Genomic DNA, 18,562 nt, shown 5'->3' with positions numbered 1-18,562 from the left:
TACCGAATTTCTTCGCGCAATTTTAGACACGTTAGACAGACAATTTTGGAAAAGAAAGCTTCGTTCTTATCCTCTATCGTTTGTTGCTCGGCAGGAAGACTACATACTGCTGTACCAGTGTCTGGAGTCCATGCTGTCGACGAAAGGCCGCGCGGAGCCCGACCTATACGCCATGGCGAATGGACACGTCGCTACGCTGAACGACCCGAATGAGATCAGGTCGGCTTCATCGATCCAACATATGCCGATAGATTATCCATCCAAGTCATCCGTCATTTGCGAGTACGCCACGGTAGAAGTCAGTTCCGAATACCTGCCCGACTACACCATTTCCATACGCGTGGATCACCCGATCGAATCATCCAGCAGCCGTGGGAGCGAAACTTGCCTCTCCTCCCACGGCAGCAATGATCATGTAGTGCCGGAGAAAAGCATGGTGGTGTCACAGAGAAACATTAGCTATCATAATCATCCACCCGGGGTGTCTGTAATGGTCGATGCTAACGGTTATATCACAAATGGCAGCATGCGCGTACCTACCGACAATATGGAGCCCAGCTGCAAGATGATGCCGCAATGATGCCGGCCTATCTTCGGTTGCAGCGCACCCACTCGAAGGTCGGACCCGCTGTAATCGAGCTTCCGGTCGCTGGAAGTTTAATCTCGACCTGGTAAGTTGTCACTCCCGCTCGAACGCCCGCCTCATCCCCGGAGATCCGCTCCTGAAAGTAATGACGCAAGTTAGTTGACTAAGAAACGGATGGAACGAAAAAGAAACCATATATGTCTGTTCTCCGTGCAGACTGATCCTCGCACGTCGCGCAGGAGGTGATAATTCGTATCCAGGATGAGCTGAAGGATCTTCGAGCGGATTTTAGTGTACATAGGGCTACGTGAACGTTAAACCGGGCGAAAGAGTTTTGATATCGATAAGGGAACCCCAATCCCGGCTAGCGGACAGTGCCAAACAAAAAGAGACAGAATTGCTGATGCACGCTGGGTGGGTGATGTTTATCTTTATCCATCGCGTAAGTTTATGTTGTTCATGTGCATTGTATATATATAAATATTATACATTTCCACACGCGCACACACATACATACGTACATATAACTATACATACATATATACATACATATATACAGATACATATATATACTCTCACACACATACGACACATACGCGCTCGCGTAGGCACATATGCATATATATGAGTGTGTGTACAGTATAAGTTGCGTGCACAAGAGTACGTAAAATATATGTGTATATATATATATATATATATATATATATATATATATATCATGCGTATGTACAACGTGCGTGTGTATGCGTATCCGTGTGTGTACGTCGAACATCCGACAGCTCCGAGTTGCCAAAGAATCATTGCGATTAGCCTAATTCTTAGGACGATATACCGTGGATGGATGGGTGTGTACATATTTCACATACGTATACACGTGTATCCATTATTCTATTCGTGTTAGTTGAAACGCGAGGATGCACCGTCGGGGCGAAGTTCTTCGCATACGAATCACGACTGTGTCGCGCGCATCACGAGACTAATTTTAGCGTCTGCCCTCTCTCTCGTTTCTCATTACCCCGACGCCACAGCTTATCGTGCTCCGTTTTACTGCCATTAATAGCGAAGATAAATATCAGCAACTTGGCGAGCGGATCCTTGATCGTTGATCCTCGAACGTTCGGATTGCGTTCGGCTCCGGACGAGCGATCTCACGAGCGCGTAGATCGCTCCGCGACAATGAACGCGCGCGCGCGCGCCTTCGAACAAATCAAATTAAAAGGACGTGTAAACTATCGATAAACGATATCGTACCGCTTTTAAATTCGTTTCACGAGCGACACCCGTGAGCGAATCGAACGCACAACTTCGTAGAAAGACTTACATGGCTTTTGATAACATCTAACGCGCAACACTACACGATAAGGTGCGATCTCTTGAGAGGAAGGTGAGCGAGGACTTTACCGCATGAGAGACGCGTTCCACGAAGACAAAAGCCGCGCGTGTCTCTGGCGTGTAACTAGAACGCGGAACGAAGGACGAAGCTTATACTTTTCTCTCCCGTATTCATTCCTTCTTTCGTCGAGACGAAGGACGCGTGTCTGAACGCACGCAAAGCAACAAAGGAACAACTCCGCGGCGATGACAATCGCGATAACTCTAATAATGATAATTTGCCGTTAAATTAATACGCGTATTGTTCGAGAAGCACTCTGAAGCATACCAAAGTAAAGCGGCGCGCTCTCTTCGGATTCACGTCGATCGACTTCTGTACTTTTTGCACTACTCAGACGATGATGCACGCCAACACTAAAAGCATCAATCATCCCCTTTCATTCTCAACGGTGTGTACAGAAACCTCCAACTGCCCATCGCAGAACTCGAACAGCTCGCTCGCGCCACAATCTCATTGACATTTGCGTGTACAATTAACGTCCCCACGAAGTCAATAACGTCTACATTCGCGCACTCCATGCATCGTAATTTTTCATCTGTATTATAAATTATATATATACACTTACACACACATATACACACATGTGAAAGCGGACGAAATATTCAAAGTGGTTCAGTTTGTCTCGTTAATTGTCAGTTGTTTTACGACCAAACGGAAGGCATGACGAGAGGAGATATCGAAGAGCCGGTCGAGTTGGATCCGGGAATGTCCAGAAATCGATTTTGCCGCGCACGCTACGACCGCGTACCCGATTCGCAAGTGTATCCTAAAAAGAAATAAAAACAAAACAAGAAGCGAAAAGACCGCGACACCTTGTAAGAAAAGATGTACATTTTGTCGTTTGGTCTAACTCAATAATAATAGTACAAATCGGACGCTACTTTGAATACTCGTTCGGCTATGATCGACGAATTAAGCGCGCAAGAAGTCAGGAGAGACCGGTTCGTTCCAACTTGCCGAAACTCCGTTGTGATTGAGTGACGTCATCATTCGCGATATTCACGACGAATATTAGACGACATTATCGAGCAACGTCCTTTTACGTTGGATTCCGCAACGTTGTCATTGTACTCAGACTCAGCCAAGCGAACTTTTTAGCATGAGTCGCGCAGACGCGCGCGTCGCATTTTAAGACGAAATAGGGGGAAGAAAATAAAGTAAGAGGAAAAATTGTACCTCGCGCGTTTCCTCGCGAATCGCGTTCGCGTACATTCAGCATTTTTCTTTCGTCGCGCGCGTACGCGTATAGATTGAGAGAAAAAAACGCGTCCCTGTCAATCGCGAACCCTTAGACAAGCTGCTGAAAGAGAGAGAGAGAGAGAGAGAGAGAGAGAGAGAGAGAGAGAGAGAGAGAACGAGAACCGCCTGACGAAAGGGAGAGAGCAGAAACAACGGGAATGCACAGGAAAAGAGAAGAAATGGGAAGAAGGACAAGGAAAATTGAAGCGACTCCGTCGGCGCTCGCTGTGATCAGCCACGCGAAAGGGTTGCACACGCGCTCGTTAGAGGAGAATTGCGTCAACGTCAATACGTGGAATTACGAATACGTCGCGATAACTGACGAGACGCGTCATGGGAGGGGAGGAGGGAGAGGAAGGGAGACCACGAGACTGATCGGAACGAGAATCAAATCCCAAGCTACGTCCGTTTGCGTCGAATCATAGCAATTGTGTGGTATCGCGATCATGAGTGAAATGGAAGATTTTATTAACAAAAGGAACAATCAATATATATATATATATATATATATCGCTCCGTTGCTACCGGTATGATCGAGAGACTCGAAGTGGAGCGCGCCGAAGAACGCCCTGAAGTAGACCGGACGAAACGGAGACCGGATGAACCGGCCTCTGAGCCGGGAATTCACCCTATAACCCGCATCGATCTATGCACATTCGATTAAGCCGCGATCGAGCCTCGATCGATCACCGAATCGCGCACGACAACCGAGACATGAACACCTATCGAACTACCGTCGCTCAGCTTAGGAATTACATGTAAAGAAAAGAACGTGTCTTAATTGCGCCGTATCTAAGCGAAAAGAACACGGGCAAAAGGAAGCGGCAAAATACTTGCACACACATACACACACACACACACACACACATATACACATACGCGCCAGAGGAGGGTTACACCGGCCATGAGGGGGTGTACATGCGTGCACGTCCGAGCGAGAAGACGACACGACGCCGTTTAACACACGTTAACACACAGAAACTCGTCGCGCTAATAGACCGATATGAAGAGAGAGAGGAGAGAAGAAAACAAAAAAAAATATATATATATTATATATAAATATTTATGATATATGAGTGACGAGAGATCGGAGGGGAGTAAGATAAACTGTGAATGCGCGGCGGACGAGGAATCGCGTCCCGCCTCGCGATCGAATTCAACGAGGCCACCGGACAGGGACGACGACGGCTATCATCGACGGCGACCGATGCTCTAATTCTGCCGAAGACTAAAAGAATTAAAAAGAAAAATAAGCAAAGAGACGAAAGATGCCCAAGGGATCTGTACAGAGCGGCCAGCGATACCTCGTCGCGTCACGCGGATCTGTACTGTATTTTACGATATTACACGACTATATGTATGTACCTACGTGGATAACAAGCAAAAAAAAATGCCAGAAAAAATAGACGTCTAATGAGGTATGAGTGACCGCGATTAAGGGTCATCGGCGACGCGACCGCCCGCATATAATTCGATGATAAAATAGGTGGTGTGTATAGATAACGTAGAACTCTAGTCAACATAATATTTGTAAGATGACGCGCACACTCACACAGCCCCGTACACACACACGTGCAGGCACACGGGATATTACCACACGCACACACACACATACACACATGCATACTCGTTTCATTCGTTTCACACACATACACATACACTCCTGCACACAAATACACGTACACATCGCGTTAGTTCGCATCTCTAGCATTCTCCCGATTCTCGTTTCATTTTTACCTTCTTCTATTTTTCTCTCGTCGTCCACAGCGCGCGCAAGCGCGAGCGCGATTGATGGAAAAAGAATGAAAAAGAAAGATGTGTTGACGCGTGATTGCATTTTCCGTCGTTCGTCCACACCGAATGGCTGTATAAACAGCTGTTGCTGCAGGGGAGGGCATAATTTTTCTTTCCTCTTTTCTCACTTTTTGTTAATCATATTTCGAGGCGAGCCACGCGGGGTGGGGGTGGGGGGAGGGAGACAAACGGCTCGCCGATATTAAATCGCGAATAATGCCGAAGCGTCGCTCGATAAGAAGCGTGGATTAATCGGGCCCCCGACACGTTCGTCGGATTTTCTGCTTTTCTTTTCTTTCCTCCCCTTTTCCCTTTTCCGTTCTTACTTCTCCCTTTTTTTTCATCTTTCTTCTTCGCTCTCGGTATAACGAAGATTGCGATTGTAACCGGCGCATTCGCGTGGACCACACGGGGAAAAGCGAACGGCCGTTCCGAGTTGGTTTTTTATGTGATAATATATACGTACGTATGTGCATATGTGTATTTTATTAAGCGAACGTAATCGCGAGCACGAATCGCGCGATGAACGCCGATCGTCGGCGCAACGCCGCCGATCGAAGTTTGTTACTTACGAATAAGAGGATCCGGCGATTAATAAGTGGATGTGTTGTAAGAAAGAAACAAATGCAAAAAGAAAGCGGAAGTTGTGCACGTCGAGATACGTCGAGTCGCAACCTCTCAGTAGACTTCAAAATAGCCCTGTAAAAAGAAAGAAAAAGAAGAAAGGAAGCAGAGAATTGTACTCAAGCACGTTCGATTGTCTCGTATTTTACACACGTACGACGCCGCGGATTCACTACACGACTTGGTCACAGAGCACGAGTATAAGGGCGACTTACTTTCATTCGTGCGTACGCGCTTATACGGCCTACGGTTGACTGTAAGAAAAAGAAAAGAAAGAAATATGAAAACGAAGAAGAAACACACATGTATGTTCACACGATGTTTCGCGTAACTAACGCTCCACGATCGACACACACAGATTACACACACACACACACATACACACGCACGCACACATATGTCAAGCCATCAGAGATCAAAGATCAACCGGCGAAACGAGAGTGCGATTTGTAGCGATTCGAAGAAGAAGAGGGGGTAGGGCGGGGAGGGTAGTAGAAGGATTCAGGGGGAGTCCTACGAGACGCAACGGGTATCACACGAATCCGCGCCACACCCTTTATTAATCGACGAACACGGTGAGAGGAATGCGCAATTACATACGTAAAACAGTCGAGACTGCCAGACAAGTACCTACGAACATTCCTTCCTTTCTCTTATCATTTTCCTCGTTAACTCTTTCGCTACGACTGCGCGCGAGCGAGAAGCAACCTCGGGGTGATGCGTTCCTTTCCTCTTTCCTTCCTTCCTTCCTTCCTTTCTTTTCTCTCATCTCTACGCGCGCGCTGTTTCCGAACACGTCTCGGCGAATCCGAACAGATTTCAAAGTTCTTAGAGCTCAAAGGCGAATTTGGACATTCGAGTTCTCTCTGTATACGTGGCGATGCGTTCGAGGACGAAGGTAATGATCAAACAAAGATCCCAGACAGCACGAAATATTCCAGCAATATTCTCATGATATGCGAATTTTCTGATTCCAGAATATTCGAGTCCAGGATATTCTACGAATATACGTGAACAATATTCTGACGGAGGCTCGTACATTTACAGTAGAAACGAGTTATTCTCAGAGCACTCGTAGAGTTTGTTTACCACGCATGTGTGCAGTGTACATTCGCGTAACTGGAGTTTTCCAAATGTTCCAGGTAGTAGTATGCATTTATTATAGCTTAGCGATGTGAAACACATATCTACCCAATGAAACGCCCAAATTATTCCTTTATGAGCAAAGCCAATGATTAACCTGCGTTTTGTAAATATTTCACGCACATTCACGGAACATTTGTAGTCGTGTTGTTCGAGTGTGCTATGGACGTACTGTGAACATATTTTTAGTACGTTCAGAGAATGTATTCGTAAAGGAATATTCGCGGAACATTCGTAGAATAATTCTGCGCTATCTGGGACATTACGACGGGCTGTTCGCGTCCTCGAAATGATTAGTCTTCGCCACGTACGCGTCGTTTTGCACGAGAGCGAGAAGGAAACTGTATAGGCATATCGTTATCTGCGCGCGAGCCACGCAGATATATGAAGATAACACACGGATATATATCGGGCGGCCGGCCGAACGTTATCTCGATAAGAGCCCGGCGAGATCACATTTAGTAGCGAAAGAGTTAATCTTCGAGCGTATAGCGACCGCACTGCCTTCGATAGAGTTTTTAACAGATCAATTCTAACCATCGATCGCGAGGATGAGAAGAACAAAAAAAAAAGAGAGAAGAGTTCGACACGCGTCGCAAGGACGAGCCGCGTGACGCACCGAAGCAAAGCGCTTAACAATGACAAAGAGGGAGAATAAGGAAAGGAAAGCAAATCAAAAAAAAAGAACTCCGTTGTTTCTCTGTTCCTATCGCGTCACGCGAGTCGTCCTCCCGGTCGGCGCGACTCGTTAATTAATTATTATAATAAATCATTAAGCGGCTAACGACACGCGCGTCGACGAGTCGTGGACTCGCGGCGCGTCGGTCTAAAATGCGGTTCTCGTCGATTTCCACTACTCGAACTACAGTACGCGTCTCAACGAAAGCACAGAGAGATTTTAGAGAGATTTAAAGAGCAGATAATATAATGATTGCGGTATCAGTCATTATGTGCGATAGTATTACACTCGTTTTTTTAACTGTACGCTTTATTCGAGAAACTCTGTCCGTGCTTAAGAACATATACGTCTAATAAATAGTTTGCGAGAAATTTGCAACTGGTCGAAATCAGTCGAGTTTTACTCACCAGCGAGCCACCAATCGAGGCTTTCACGTCTACCATCCTGTTGTTGTACAGTCGATCGCCGCTTTCCCAAAGAGGTAGAAAGAGAAAGAGAGACGGCGCGCAACGACGACCCGATAACCAAGCGTCTCGATCTCTGCTGCGCCGTACACACTGTTAAGCGTCACCGTCGTCGCCAAGAGCCTCTCGACAATCATCCGATTTCGTGGTCGTCGCATCTTTCCCCTTAAGACTCCCATTTCCTCGCCGCCAAACTCTGATTGACGTCAGAAGCGAGAAAACGCGCGCTCAAAATTATTTCTCTTGAGATAAAATGATATGTTTATAACATAATATTCGCCATCGATCGAGCAGATTCGTAAAATAGTCCGAGCACTTCCCCTTTACTCTGACGATCGATAAATAGCTGTAAAATTAACGTGACAGAATCATAGAAAATGTTAGGTTAAAGAGGAAAGTTGCATGTCACGTTAATTTTAGTTATTTATTAGTCGTTTGATCGAAAGTATCTGGATTATTTCAGAAGTTTGTTTGATCTATTGCAATGTGTCATTTTATGGATACATCTTTTATTTCAACGTATTTTGCGAGAATTTTTGTATTTTTTTCGCTTCTGACGTTGTTAGTCAAGATGGCCACGGCATCAACGGGAATTGATGTGTCTTTCTACGCGAGAGCCGCGTTACACGCTGCTACATGGTGCACGGTGATACATCGCGCACGATACATCGAAGTATCGTCGTTCGAAGTGGATATTTTCGCGTCTTGCACAAGGAAATGTAATAATTTTAAAACAAGGATTCTCCTGCCCGCAATAATAATTGATGATCCACTTGTACTACCACAAAGCAATCGTGAGTTCTTTTCTACGTACACGTACGATAGTACGAAACGCGCGAAGACTATTGTCACGACGAGAATGCGTCTTTTTTATTGTCAACGTAGTCGTCTCACATAGCTGGGAGTAGCTAGTATCGCTCTCCCAAAATAATGATTGTTGCGATCGATGGCCATGACTATATGTAGCAATACACTTCTTACTTGAAGCTGTGTGCGGTTCTCTTTTGCGTTTGTTTGTCGTTATCGACTCTCAATCTCTCAACTTTAAGACCACGCGGACTGCGCGAGCTGAAGACGAAGCATTGGCGGGTCGATGGCGAGTCCAATCGTCACCGCTCGTCATTATTTAACGAAACTGAAGCCAACAGTCTAACTGTGCTCGTCGATGCAAGATTTGAAGGTAGGTGAATGTATTGTGCATTGTGTAGCTTACGATAAGTTCATGTCGACTCATAAACACAGGAATCATGGGAACAGGCGAGGGTGCGGCTATTCGTTTTCATTCTCTCACTTTTCTTTCTTTCCTTCTTTCTTTCTTTTTTTACAAAAATAAGTCTTTATTTGTAAACGAACTCTTTGACAGTAGTCGCTCCAACAGACAAACACCCGGAGGATCGTATCCGTAGAGCGGCGTTGGCGGTCGCGAGAATCTCGATGGCGAAAAATCGTAACTTACTTGACTTAATAACACTCATGCTTTGGCTTGCTTTGCTTACTGGAATCTCGTTTTCCGTTCTTTTTTTTTTTTTTTTGTTCTTTTTTGCTTTTTTCGGTTTCTCGTTTTTGTTTCGATATTTGATTAACACTTAGACGGTGATAGTGAAGTCCTTGGGCGATTTGGAGAGCGAGTTATTCGAATGCAGGCCGGTCCGCTTCCTCTGCAGCTTCAGCTTCATGTCGATGTCACACTCGGCTTCACTGGTCTCGTGAACGTCCGTGAAGCCGCTCGGTGGCTTCAATTCCAACGTAGACAGTTCGCTGCCCCAATCGTCGTCCCTCCTCATCATTCTGAACGTGCCCGCCGGCTCCTCCAGGAGGCACAGCGATTCGACGGACTTCCTGCCGCTCGGCGGCTCCTTCTCCAGCCTGTCGTAGGAACCAGGACGCACCGGGCGACTCGGCGAGGCTCCTCGCGAGTACGAATGCATCCCGGACTCCGACAGCTTGAGCACCGGTCGCAGTATGCCGGGGATGCGACCGTCGATCGCGACGTCTGTTATCGCGCTGCGACTCCTGCCGAGATCGAGTTGCTGGTGAATCAAGAGACAGGGTCGCTGCTCAAGCGCGGCGAAGCTCGTTCGGACAAATTAATCGACAAACAAATCTGATATGCATTGCAATTGATTTTACTCCGATCATTTTTTATGCACATGTATTTATTAGGTTGCTGCAAAAGATTTGTCATGCTTGTCAAATAAAATAAAAGACGAAATTATACCAAACTTCGAAAGCTTGTAATGACTTTTATGAATAAAATAAATAAAACATCGATGTTATGTTTCGTTAGACATTTAACGAGGACTTTATATCTCCCTTCTAATATTTAAATCTCTTAAAAAAATTTAACAGAACAATAACAAATCTCTTACAGCAATCTAATATTGTATAATCAGACTCCTCATGTAGAATAACATTCTGAGGAGACAACGAACCACGAGCTTCGCATGCACCGCAACAGTCTAATCGACAGTCTCACCTTTGCTTTTCGAGCCTCGGGAAGGTCTTCCTCTCAGAAATTGGTGACGGCTCGGTTGATGTACTTGATTCGTGCGTGTGGTAGAGCACATCTGGAAAGCGTACGCGGGGACGTTTTGGCGTGGGAAGTAGTTAGTGGCACTTGGTTACGGTAGAGGCCCGGAACACATAAAACCGAATACTAACTTACTATGATGAACCGGTCGCTGCACCAGGGCGAGTCGCTGCTCCCTCTGATTGACGGAATTCGGTCCCGGCGAGCGAGCCATTATCGACGTAGGACCGGAGTCGTCCAGGTGATTCGACGACTCGGTACGGCTGCTGGTGCCGACCTCCGTGTCGCTGTCCGAGCCCAGCGTGTCGTACTCCTCCGATTCCGATTTGAACGACTTCGATTTGCGTCGCGCCCGACCTCGCACCTTCGTATACTGGTCCACGTCGCACTGCAATCGAATCGATTCGACGTGTAGGGCTCTTTGCGGGAAACGAGGTATGTTTGAGACACGCGACTCTTGCAAACGTCATTCGTCGAGCGAGCCTTTCTAACGCGAAATAACGGGAAACAGTAGTCGTGAATAGATATCAGACGCTCGAGTTGATTAATAAAGGGTTTTTTACGAGCTGAGCCCGAGAGAAGAATATTTTTTTATGTAGAATATTTTCTGGATTATTCTCCAATAAGAGCTCGTGACAATCCACGCTAAGTTTCATCAGGTACACACATAAAATATTCAGTAACTAAATGGAAACTATACAGAAGAACTCCCTGACGAGGGATAACATCTCTGTTACTGCGACCGAGAGCATTCGTCTGAATATTCAGCTGCGTTAAAACACGGTTGAAGTGCGAGATTGAGTGTGACAGCAATTGACTGAGTAGAAGTCTCTTTCGGGAGACTTTCTGGCTGCTGCAACCGAGTTTTTCATCTGGTTCCCAGAGATAACAGAAAATTCAGTTACGCTAATGAAATTGTTTTTTTTTCCGCATAACCAGATAACCGATAACCCGATGATTTTAACTTGAAACCGTACACAATACAAATAATTCATGCACTCTCTACAAGAGAAGTGTAGAAATATTAACACGAATTCGCGAGAAGAAAGAAAGAGAGAGAGATATTCCCATCGTGTCACTTCATTAAAGACGCCACGCTATCTTGAGAACGCTGGAGAAAATATCAGAAATCACTAATTTTTTTCAACGCAACTATAAATTATGAACAATTTTCTCTATTTGCAATATTTAGTACACGGCTTAATGAAAACTGTGTAAAAATTATTTTAAAAAATATTAAAAAAAGCCGGGTTATATGTATACACGAAGCTCCTTTCCAGAAACGCGCACTAATAGTGTACACAATATCTCGAAAACCAATTATCCAATTGATCTCTAATTTGACACACATATTTCCAACAAGATTACCTAAGATGCAATGCGTAGGATTCTTGAAAAAAAAATAAACTGTAGAAGTTACAGTAAGTTGAAAGTAAAAGTTTCTACATCCTATAATTCAGCTATTTTCAAATAGCTTTTAAAGCTTTGCATATAAAATTTTCAAACCACATATCAAACATTGTAAAAAGAAAAATTTGTTCAAAATTTATAGTTGCGTTGAGAAAAACTCATAATTTTTTTACGTTATTTTTCAGCGCTTCAAAGTGACTTTTAATGCATGGAAAGGACAACTACGTTAGTGTAACTGAATTTTTTGTTACTTGGGGACCAGATAAAAACTCGGTTGTAAGAACAGAAAGATTCCCGTAGGAGGTTTATACTCAGCCAATCGCTCTCGTGTCTGTATTAACAGTCGTCACTTAAGACTTGTCCCACATGAGACACTCAAGTCTAACTTTAGAGTTAGATAGTTAAGTTTTTCACTTGAATCACATATAATCACATATAGTCTACGACATATTACATTTATATTCGCGATTCCAGCTAGAAACTCAGTTCATCTCCAAATTGAAATCTGAGTATCTCGCCTGAGGCAAGTTTCAAGTAACGACTATTGATACGGGTCTCAGTAATCTCAACTGAGTTCTAGTGCAGCTGAATGTTCTCAGACGAATGTTCTCGGTCACGATGACAAAGAAAGACATTATCTCTCGTCAGCGAATTCTTCGTCCGATCCATATTCAGTTGAACGAAGTGGAATTTTGTTTTCCGTGTGAGATTATTCGGTCGCCGTGGGGGGTGCTCCGTGGCCGTAGCGGCTAGCCTAGCCAACGTCGTATTTCTTTGGAAATTTTTTATCAGCTCAGACGTCGCGTTTGCGGGAGCGGTGTCAAAAGAATCGCAAGATAGATCGCGCGAGGCGATGCTCCTCCGTGTGAGAAATAAACGTACTTGAGCACCTTGCAGCATCGTCTCGCTGCGCTCGTAGAAGAACGCTTGTCTCATGGGGTTCGCCGAAAGATTTTCCTGCTCGGGCAGATTGAAGGTGGCATACGGATAAATATCTTCTGAATACTCGGGTATTCGTTCCAGGGCGCTCACCTCGCGGCAAGGTGACTGCTGTCCCGGTTTCCTCACGGTGGCGTAGTACTGTTCCCTCTGTTCCATATTGTGTTTGTTGTCTAAAGCCGCCTGTGTTTGCGAGCTCGGGTCGTTCGCGCCCCTGGATCCCTCCGGATCTAGAAACGTCGCGTGCGTGCGCCGATAGACGCTTCGGGTAAGTATAACGATCACCAGGACGCGGATCTCTCTCGCGTAACGCAATATAATCGCGCGCTATTGTACACAAAACTAATTTGCGTCATTATGTACAACGTGCACTATGTACTTCCGCGATGTTCTCCAACGAGAACTTCAAGGGTGAGCTGCCTGCAAACGAAGGAGCAAGTTTGTATCCGCCCGATATATGTCCGCGAACTCGCAGCTTCCGCAGCTGTACAATTCGGCTCTTGCTCCGTTCGTTCAACGTTATCACCGTAAAACGATGAAAAGTTGACGGGAGGAATTGAAACTCGATTTATCGATTCAAGCACGCGGTAAAAAACACTTTGTGTATTTATCCGTGTAGAAATATTTGTGTTGAATTTTTAACGTATTTGTGTATTAATTTTAGGTATCGCTTGTGTTATTTTTATTATTTTACGTTGAGTTTACTTCGAAATGCTAAAATAATACAACTTATGCGTACAACATGTATATTCCTGGTGATATATATTTTATACGTAGAGTTATATACAAATTAAAAGGTTAAAGTTTAAATATATATTAAATTGAAATTAAATACGGATAAGTTGTGTTATTTGTTAAAACATATCTGCTTTATTTGTTAAATTAATGCAAAAACCAGAGTGGATGAATTGGGAAGTGTGAAATATGTGTTAAATTTAACACAAAATCTTTTTCGGTGCACATCCGCAACCATCCAACCACTTGTTAATTGAAGAACTCATTTTTTGAATTAATATTTAACGAGAAGCATATCATTGTATACATATGTATCATTTAATTATAGTTTATGTGTGTTTGTTAAATACACACATGTTAAGACATTTATTGACATTAACTAAACTAAACCTCTCAGAGATATAGTTCACGAATTACTCCAGTTGTACAAACCATTCGAGTTTGTCGTATAATATATATTCTCCAGGGAGAAATTCAAGGATGTCGATACACAGAGCGTGTGTCTGGCAAAGATATCGTTCCCTCGTTTCCGGACCGCGCAGAATTTTCGTTGCTAAGAGGACGATTCTTACGCTGATAAAAGTGTTAGAAATAATGCATGAAGGAACACTGTCGCTCAGCGATTCTTATTCAGTACGAGCGCGCCGGATGAAAATTATGCATAGCGAGAGATTCTTGCCGACGGTTTCCACCGACGGTTATCCGAAGTAACGGACGGCTACGTGATTCGTTTATGAAGTTTTTAATTAAACCAAACGCTCGCGGCGAATATCGCGAGCATCGTGCTGTTGACATTGTACCTGATATTGAGAGAGTAGTTGACGAAAAATAAAACAACGAGACCGTTCCATCCCTGTAGTTCCAATCCGCCGCGAAATCGTTACAATGTGTACCAAGTGAAATACGCGAAAATAAATGGCACTGGGCAGATTTTTTTCACCGGAAAACCGAGGTATCGAGTCGTCCGCGTTTGCCGAGCGCGCGCTCCACGCGCTCGACGGTAAAGCCGATGAGGCGAGACTTGTCGGGCTGGTACTTACGCGTCTTGAGGCAGAAGCACACGCCGGCGACCGCCAAGATGACAGCCAGCACCGAGATGACGCTGGGCGCCAAAACGTGCGCGTCGAGATAGAGAGGTGTGGTTTCGCTCTCCTGCGGATGATCCTCGTGCAAGCGGTTGTTTCCATTCGTCGACAGCGTGCTGAACAGGTACTCAGCCTGGGTGGAACCGGCGTTGTTGTAAGCCGTCACGCGGAGCTCGTAGCTGGTACCGCTCTCTAGATCCACGATGGGGAATTTCGACTGCGGCGGCACATTATTGGACACTGAAATGTACGTTGGTCGGACCTGTGTAAATATTAATTCTGCGATACTGTACGATGAGATATGTGGCCGAGAGCAAACGAGCGAGCGGGCGAGCGGGCGAGAGAGCGAGAGAGCGAGAGAGAGAGAGAGAGAGAGAGAGAGAGAGAGAGAGCGAGAGAAGGAAGACCACGAAACGCATGTGCTGCTCTAATATTTCATAACATCGCGATTAATAATTGCACATAAACGTGCAGATAATTATCGTAGAGAAACCAAGTGTTTAATATATGTATGATTAAAGCAGTCACGAATCATTATAACGATTACGTTACAATAAGACACTCTCGAGCGTTTCGATCTCGAATATAAGCAAGTATCCAAACTCGTAAGCAATGAAGCATCAAATATCGGACGCAATTGACAATTCGCATCAGCATACTTGATATGCTTCGCAAAACGCCCTCGGAGAAGGTTGATTATATTTGCAAATTACTCCCCTGGGGAGAGGGAGGGGGCGATCAACGTCACATCTCCCGCGAATGATTATCGATCGTTATTTCTTCGCGCAACTTCCGACTTACCGAAGAGTTGTACGTTCTTACCTAGCAGCCAGTCCCCGGGCAGCCTCCTATATTCCACGACAAAGTAGGTCAACGGGCAGCCACCGTCTTGCCACGCCGCCAACTCCAGAGTAACGAACGTCTGGTTCGTCCTGACGAAGTGATGCTTCGGCGGCGGCACCGGTTTCGAGCCGTTGGTCTTCGCCGTCTGTATGTCGCTCGCGCTGCCGCTGCCGATCCGGTTAAACGCTGCGAGGGTGAACTGATACCGCGTGCCGCATCGCAAGCCTTCCAGGAGATGCGTGCTCGCTCTGCGATCCAGCATGACTTCCTCCCATTCGGCGAATTCCCGGCGATAAGCCAAGAGGAATCCTTTAATAGGCGCGCCACCGTTGTCGCCCTGCTTCCATTGTAGCTGAATGGCGTCGGTCGTCGTGCCGGTTGCCAGCAGAGTCGGCGACGTCGGCGGCACTATGCGTAAAGTTTACCAATTAGAACTTGGCTCTCGTGTGCTCAACGCTGCGAAACACCGCCCGACCAGGCGCGCTCCCGAGACGCGGCGATACGTCGTTTCTCGCTCTCGCTTAGCGATGCGGGAGAGGGAGGGCGGCGGCTAAGAATTCATAGGATAACGAGCAAGTTATCCCGCAAGACTCGCCCTCGCCCTCGCGTAAATCTGTGAGGTAATATATCTTGAGCGATTTCGCGAGAAGGAATAAAAGCGCGATATTTTCAGACAAAGTGTTGTCTCCCAAATCGAATTGTTCATTACAGGTTTGAGTTATCGTGGTGAAAGAGAATCAAACGAGATATTTTCACAAGAGAGGTAAGATAAAGTACCAAAGTCTGGGTATTAATAACACTAGTATCTAATTCTGGACATTCTTCTTATTTTGGTTCTTAGATACTAATAAATTTAAACTTTCAACGTAGAATATATGTAATACATGTATATATAAAATAGAATATCTATCTATACATTCCCTATTTTACCTCTAAAGTTTTTAATCGATGTGGACCAAATATTGCATAGTTATTCCTTCTAGGATCCTGCAAAAAATACAGACTTCCATGAAACCTAGACACGCCCCCTCCTCTCCCTGATTTCACCTCCTTTGTGATAACTCGAATAGTTTGAGCTGATTTTTTATACTGAAAGTTTAGATATTCGCATTTAAAGACCAAAACAATAAGAATGTCCAGAATTAGATACCGGTGTAATTAGTGTCCAGGGTTTGTAGTTTCCAGGGTAGTTTCACTTTACTCCTCTGTTGTCGCAACCGGCAAATTGAGCCGTTGAAATTAGGTCACTAAATTGTATCATCGGAATAATCCCGTGCAACATTAAGAAACTTGACGCGTGCGCGCGTTAGCGGAAATGCGATTAACCCCGACCCATTAACCGTCACGACGAAATTCGTTTGGCGCGACCTACCCTGTATATGCAAGGTATACGTGATCTCGTCGGTGCCGAGCGAGTTCTTCGCGTGGCACGAGTAGTTGTCCTCGTGATTCCTCTGCACGTTCCTCAGAGTCAGCGTATTGTCCGGTCCCACGTTGGATCTGCAAAACTCGCCCCGTGAATCGCAACGTCCCACCTGTCCGCGCCGCGCTACGCTCGCTACACTTACTTCTGCTGCAATTTCATGTCGGCGCGTCGCCACTCCACACTCGGCTTCGGGTCGCCGACAACCAGGCAAGCCATATTAACGTCCACCCGCCACGGCACTACGATGGACATGCCGAACGATATTATAGCGGCTGGAACTAATTAAAAGACCACCGTTACGAGTTTCCCATTCGCGCAGCTCGTTCGTTCACGCGGGCGATATCGAAAAGTCATAAACACACCGCTCCGCGCCTCTGTTATGCGGAATATTTCATCTCGGGTTGCGCTTACTCGACAACGGGAAAAACTTTCGTCCGTGCTCGGCGCGCTCAGAAAACGGTAAACCCCGAGGATACTCTCGACGCTTAATATCGAGCGTCGCTCGTGTAATTCTCTCGCAAGTTGGCGAAAGAGCGCGCAAAAAAGTTTGATCGAAGCACCAGCATGAGACTCGCGCCCGGCGCGATGAAGTTTCATCGCGGCAAAGACTGAAAGCATTTTCACCGGCGAGTCGACTCACCGTTGGCGCTGGGCTGGAACTTGATGACCGGCGTGCTGGAGCCCTGGCCGACCTTGGTCGAGGCGGTGACCCACGCCTCGTAGGACTCGTGCAGCTTCAGACCGGTCGCCTCGTGATGCAGGCTCTGCGCCGGCAAGATGCTCTTGCTGATCTTCACCTCCTGCCCTTGGTCCAACACCCGGATGTAGACGGTGTACTTGGTGAGCAGGCCGTTCGGCCGGCGAGGCGGCAGCCAGGATACCACCACGGCGTTCTCGCCGCTGACCACCGCCTTCACACGCTCCGGCGCGTCAGGCACTACGGGCAAACGGCGGTGTCTCTTATGCAGGAAATCATCGGTTATTTAATTAGAGAGATGGGAGAGTCAGAGAGGGCTTCTGCCCGGCAAATGGAAAGGTCCGGGTTCGACTACTGGCAGTATTTTTCGCAATATAAAATTGAACTACTTAACAAGCCAATTAATGGTTAGTTTGTACGAGAATGAAAAAAGGGAAATTTAATACCGCCTCAATTGGGAATTAAGGACAGTTTGAACAAGGAAAGTAGGTTCACACCGCGCGTAGCGAAGTTTTAGATGGCCCCAGAGATATATTGACGATGTACTTTTTTTTTAGTTGGTCCTTTTGGAATAACGTGGTCCTTTTAAAACCTGGATACTTTTTCCTGTGTTTCATTAAAATCAGAATAATATTACAGTTAAAGAAGTAAAGAAAACTGATTTAGTAGTAGCAGAGTAAATTTTCCAGCTTCTCGAAATTTTATATTAACATTCTTCGTCATGAGTGGATAAAGTTAAGCGATGTGTTACGAGTTAAAATAAAGTTTCTTACAAGTGTATAATATACTCTGTTGCGAACAATAAAAGCAATTTTCATTCATAAAATGCTTGAAATCAAGCATATGTCACAGCAATTGTCTGAGAAATTGTAACTTCGAAATTCTGAAATATAAGACATTTAGTCTCTACGTTTAAAATAAAACCGAAGATAACTTCAATACGTGCGTCTCACTTATTTCAAACAACGAGATCTT

At 45.5% G+C, this 18,562-nt stretch overlaps 2 protein-coding genes across 20 annotated transcripts in view; one reads left to right on the top strand and one right to left on the bottom strand.

Moving 5' to 3' along the window:
* The window catches only part of LOC116840793 (tyrosine-protein phosphatase 99A), a 432,380-nt gene extending 423,472 nt beyond the window's left edge, over positions 1-8,908 (top strand). For 7 of the 10 annotated variants that reach the window (XR_004377413.1, XR_004377414.1, XR_004377416.1 and 4 more), the window contains 2 exons: positions 95-671; positions 803-8,908. Coding sequence is in view for 2 of the 10 variants with exons in the window: in XM_032807990.1 (XP_032663881.1) it covers positions 95-580 (486 nt within the window). In the remaining 8 variants the exon portion in view is untranslated. Of the gene's footprint in view, positions 1-94 lie in introns of all 10 variants that reach the window. The other 3 variants (XR_004377417.1, XM_032807990.1, XM_032807991.1) reach the window with 3 other exon arrangements.
* A 520-nt stretch (positions 8,909-9,428) lies between these two features.
* The window catches only part of LOC116840792 (Down syndrome cell adhesion molecule-like protein Dscam2), a 123,635-nt gene continuing 114,501 nt past the window's right edge, over positions 9,429-18,562 (bottom strand). For 6 of the 10 annotated variants that reach the window (XM_032807980.1, XM_032807978.1, XM_032807985.1 and 3 more), the window contains 9 exons: positions 17,531-17,827; positions 17,033-17,168; positions 16,837-16,964; positions 15,444-15,872; positions 14,577-14,861; positions 12,745-13,031; positions 10,588-10,840; positions 10,399-10,489; positions 9,429-9,935 (listed from right to left, as the gene is read on the bottom strand). In XM_032807980.1, coding sequence (XP_032663871.1) covers positions 9,509-9,935; positions 10,399-10,489; positions 10,588-10,840; positions 12,745-13,031; positions 14,577-14,861; positions 15,444-15,872; positions 16,837-16,964; positions 17,033-17,168; positions 17,531-17,827 — 2,333 coding nt within the window. In that variant the 3' untranslated portion in view covers positions 9,429-9,508. Of the gene's footprint in view, positions 9,936-10,398; positions 10,490-10,583; positions 10,841-12,744; positions 13,032-14,576; positions 14,862-15,443; positions 15,873-16,836; positions 16,965-17,032; positions 17,169-17,530; positions 17,828-18,562 lie in introns of all 10 variants that reach the window. The other 4 variants (XM_032807986.1, XM_032807987.1, XM_032807984.1 and 1 more) reach the window with 3 other exon arrangements.

The sequence above is a fragment of the Odontomachus brunneus genome, unplaced genomic scaffold (genome assembly GCF_010583005.1).
Source record: "Odontomachus brunneus isolate Ranch 3 - 2012 unplaced genomic scaffold, Obru_v1 Obru_scaffold_011, whole genome shotgun sequence".
In the NCBI taxonomy this organism is placed as follows: Eukaryota; Metazoa; Arthropoda; class Insecta; order Hymenoptera; family Formicidae; genus Odontomachus; species Odontomachus brunneus.
This window is presented reverse-complemented; position numbering and strand designations above follow the sequence as displayed.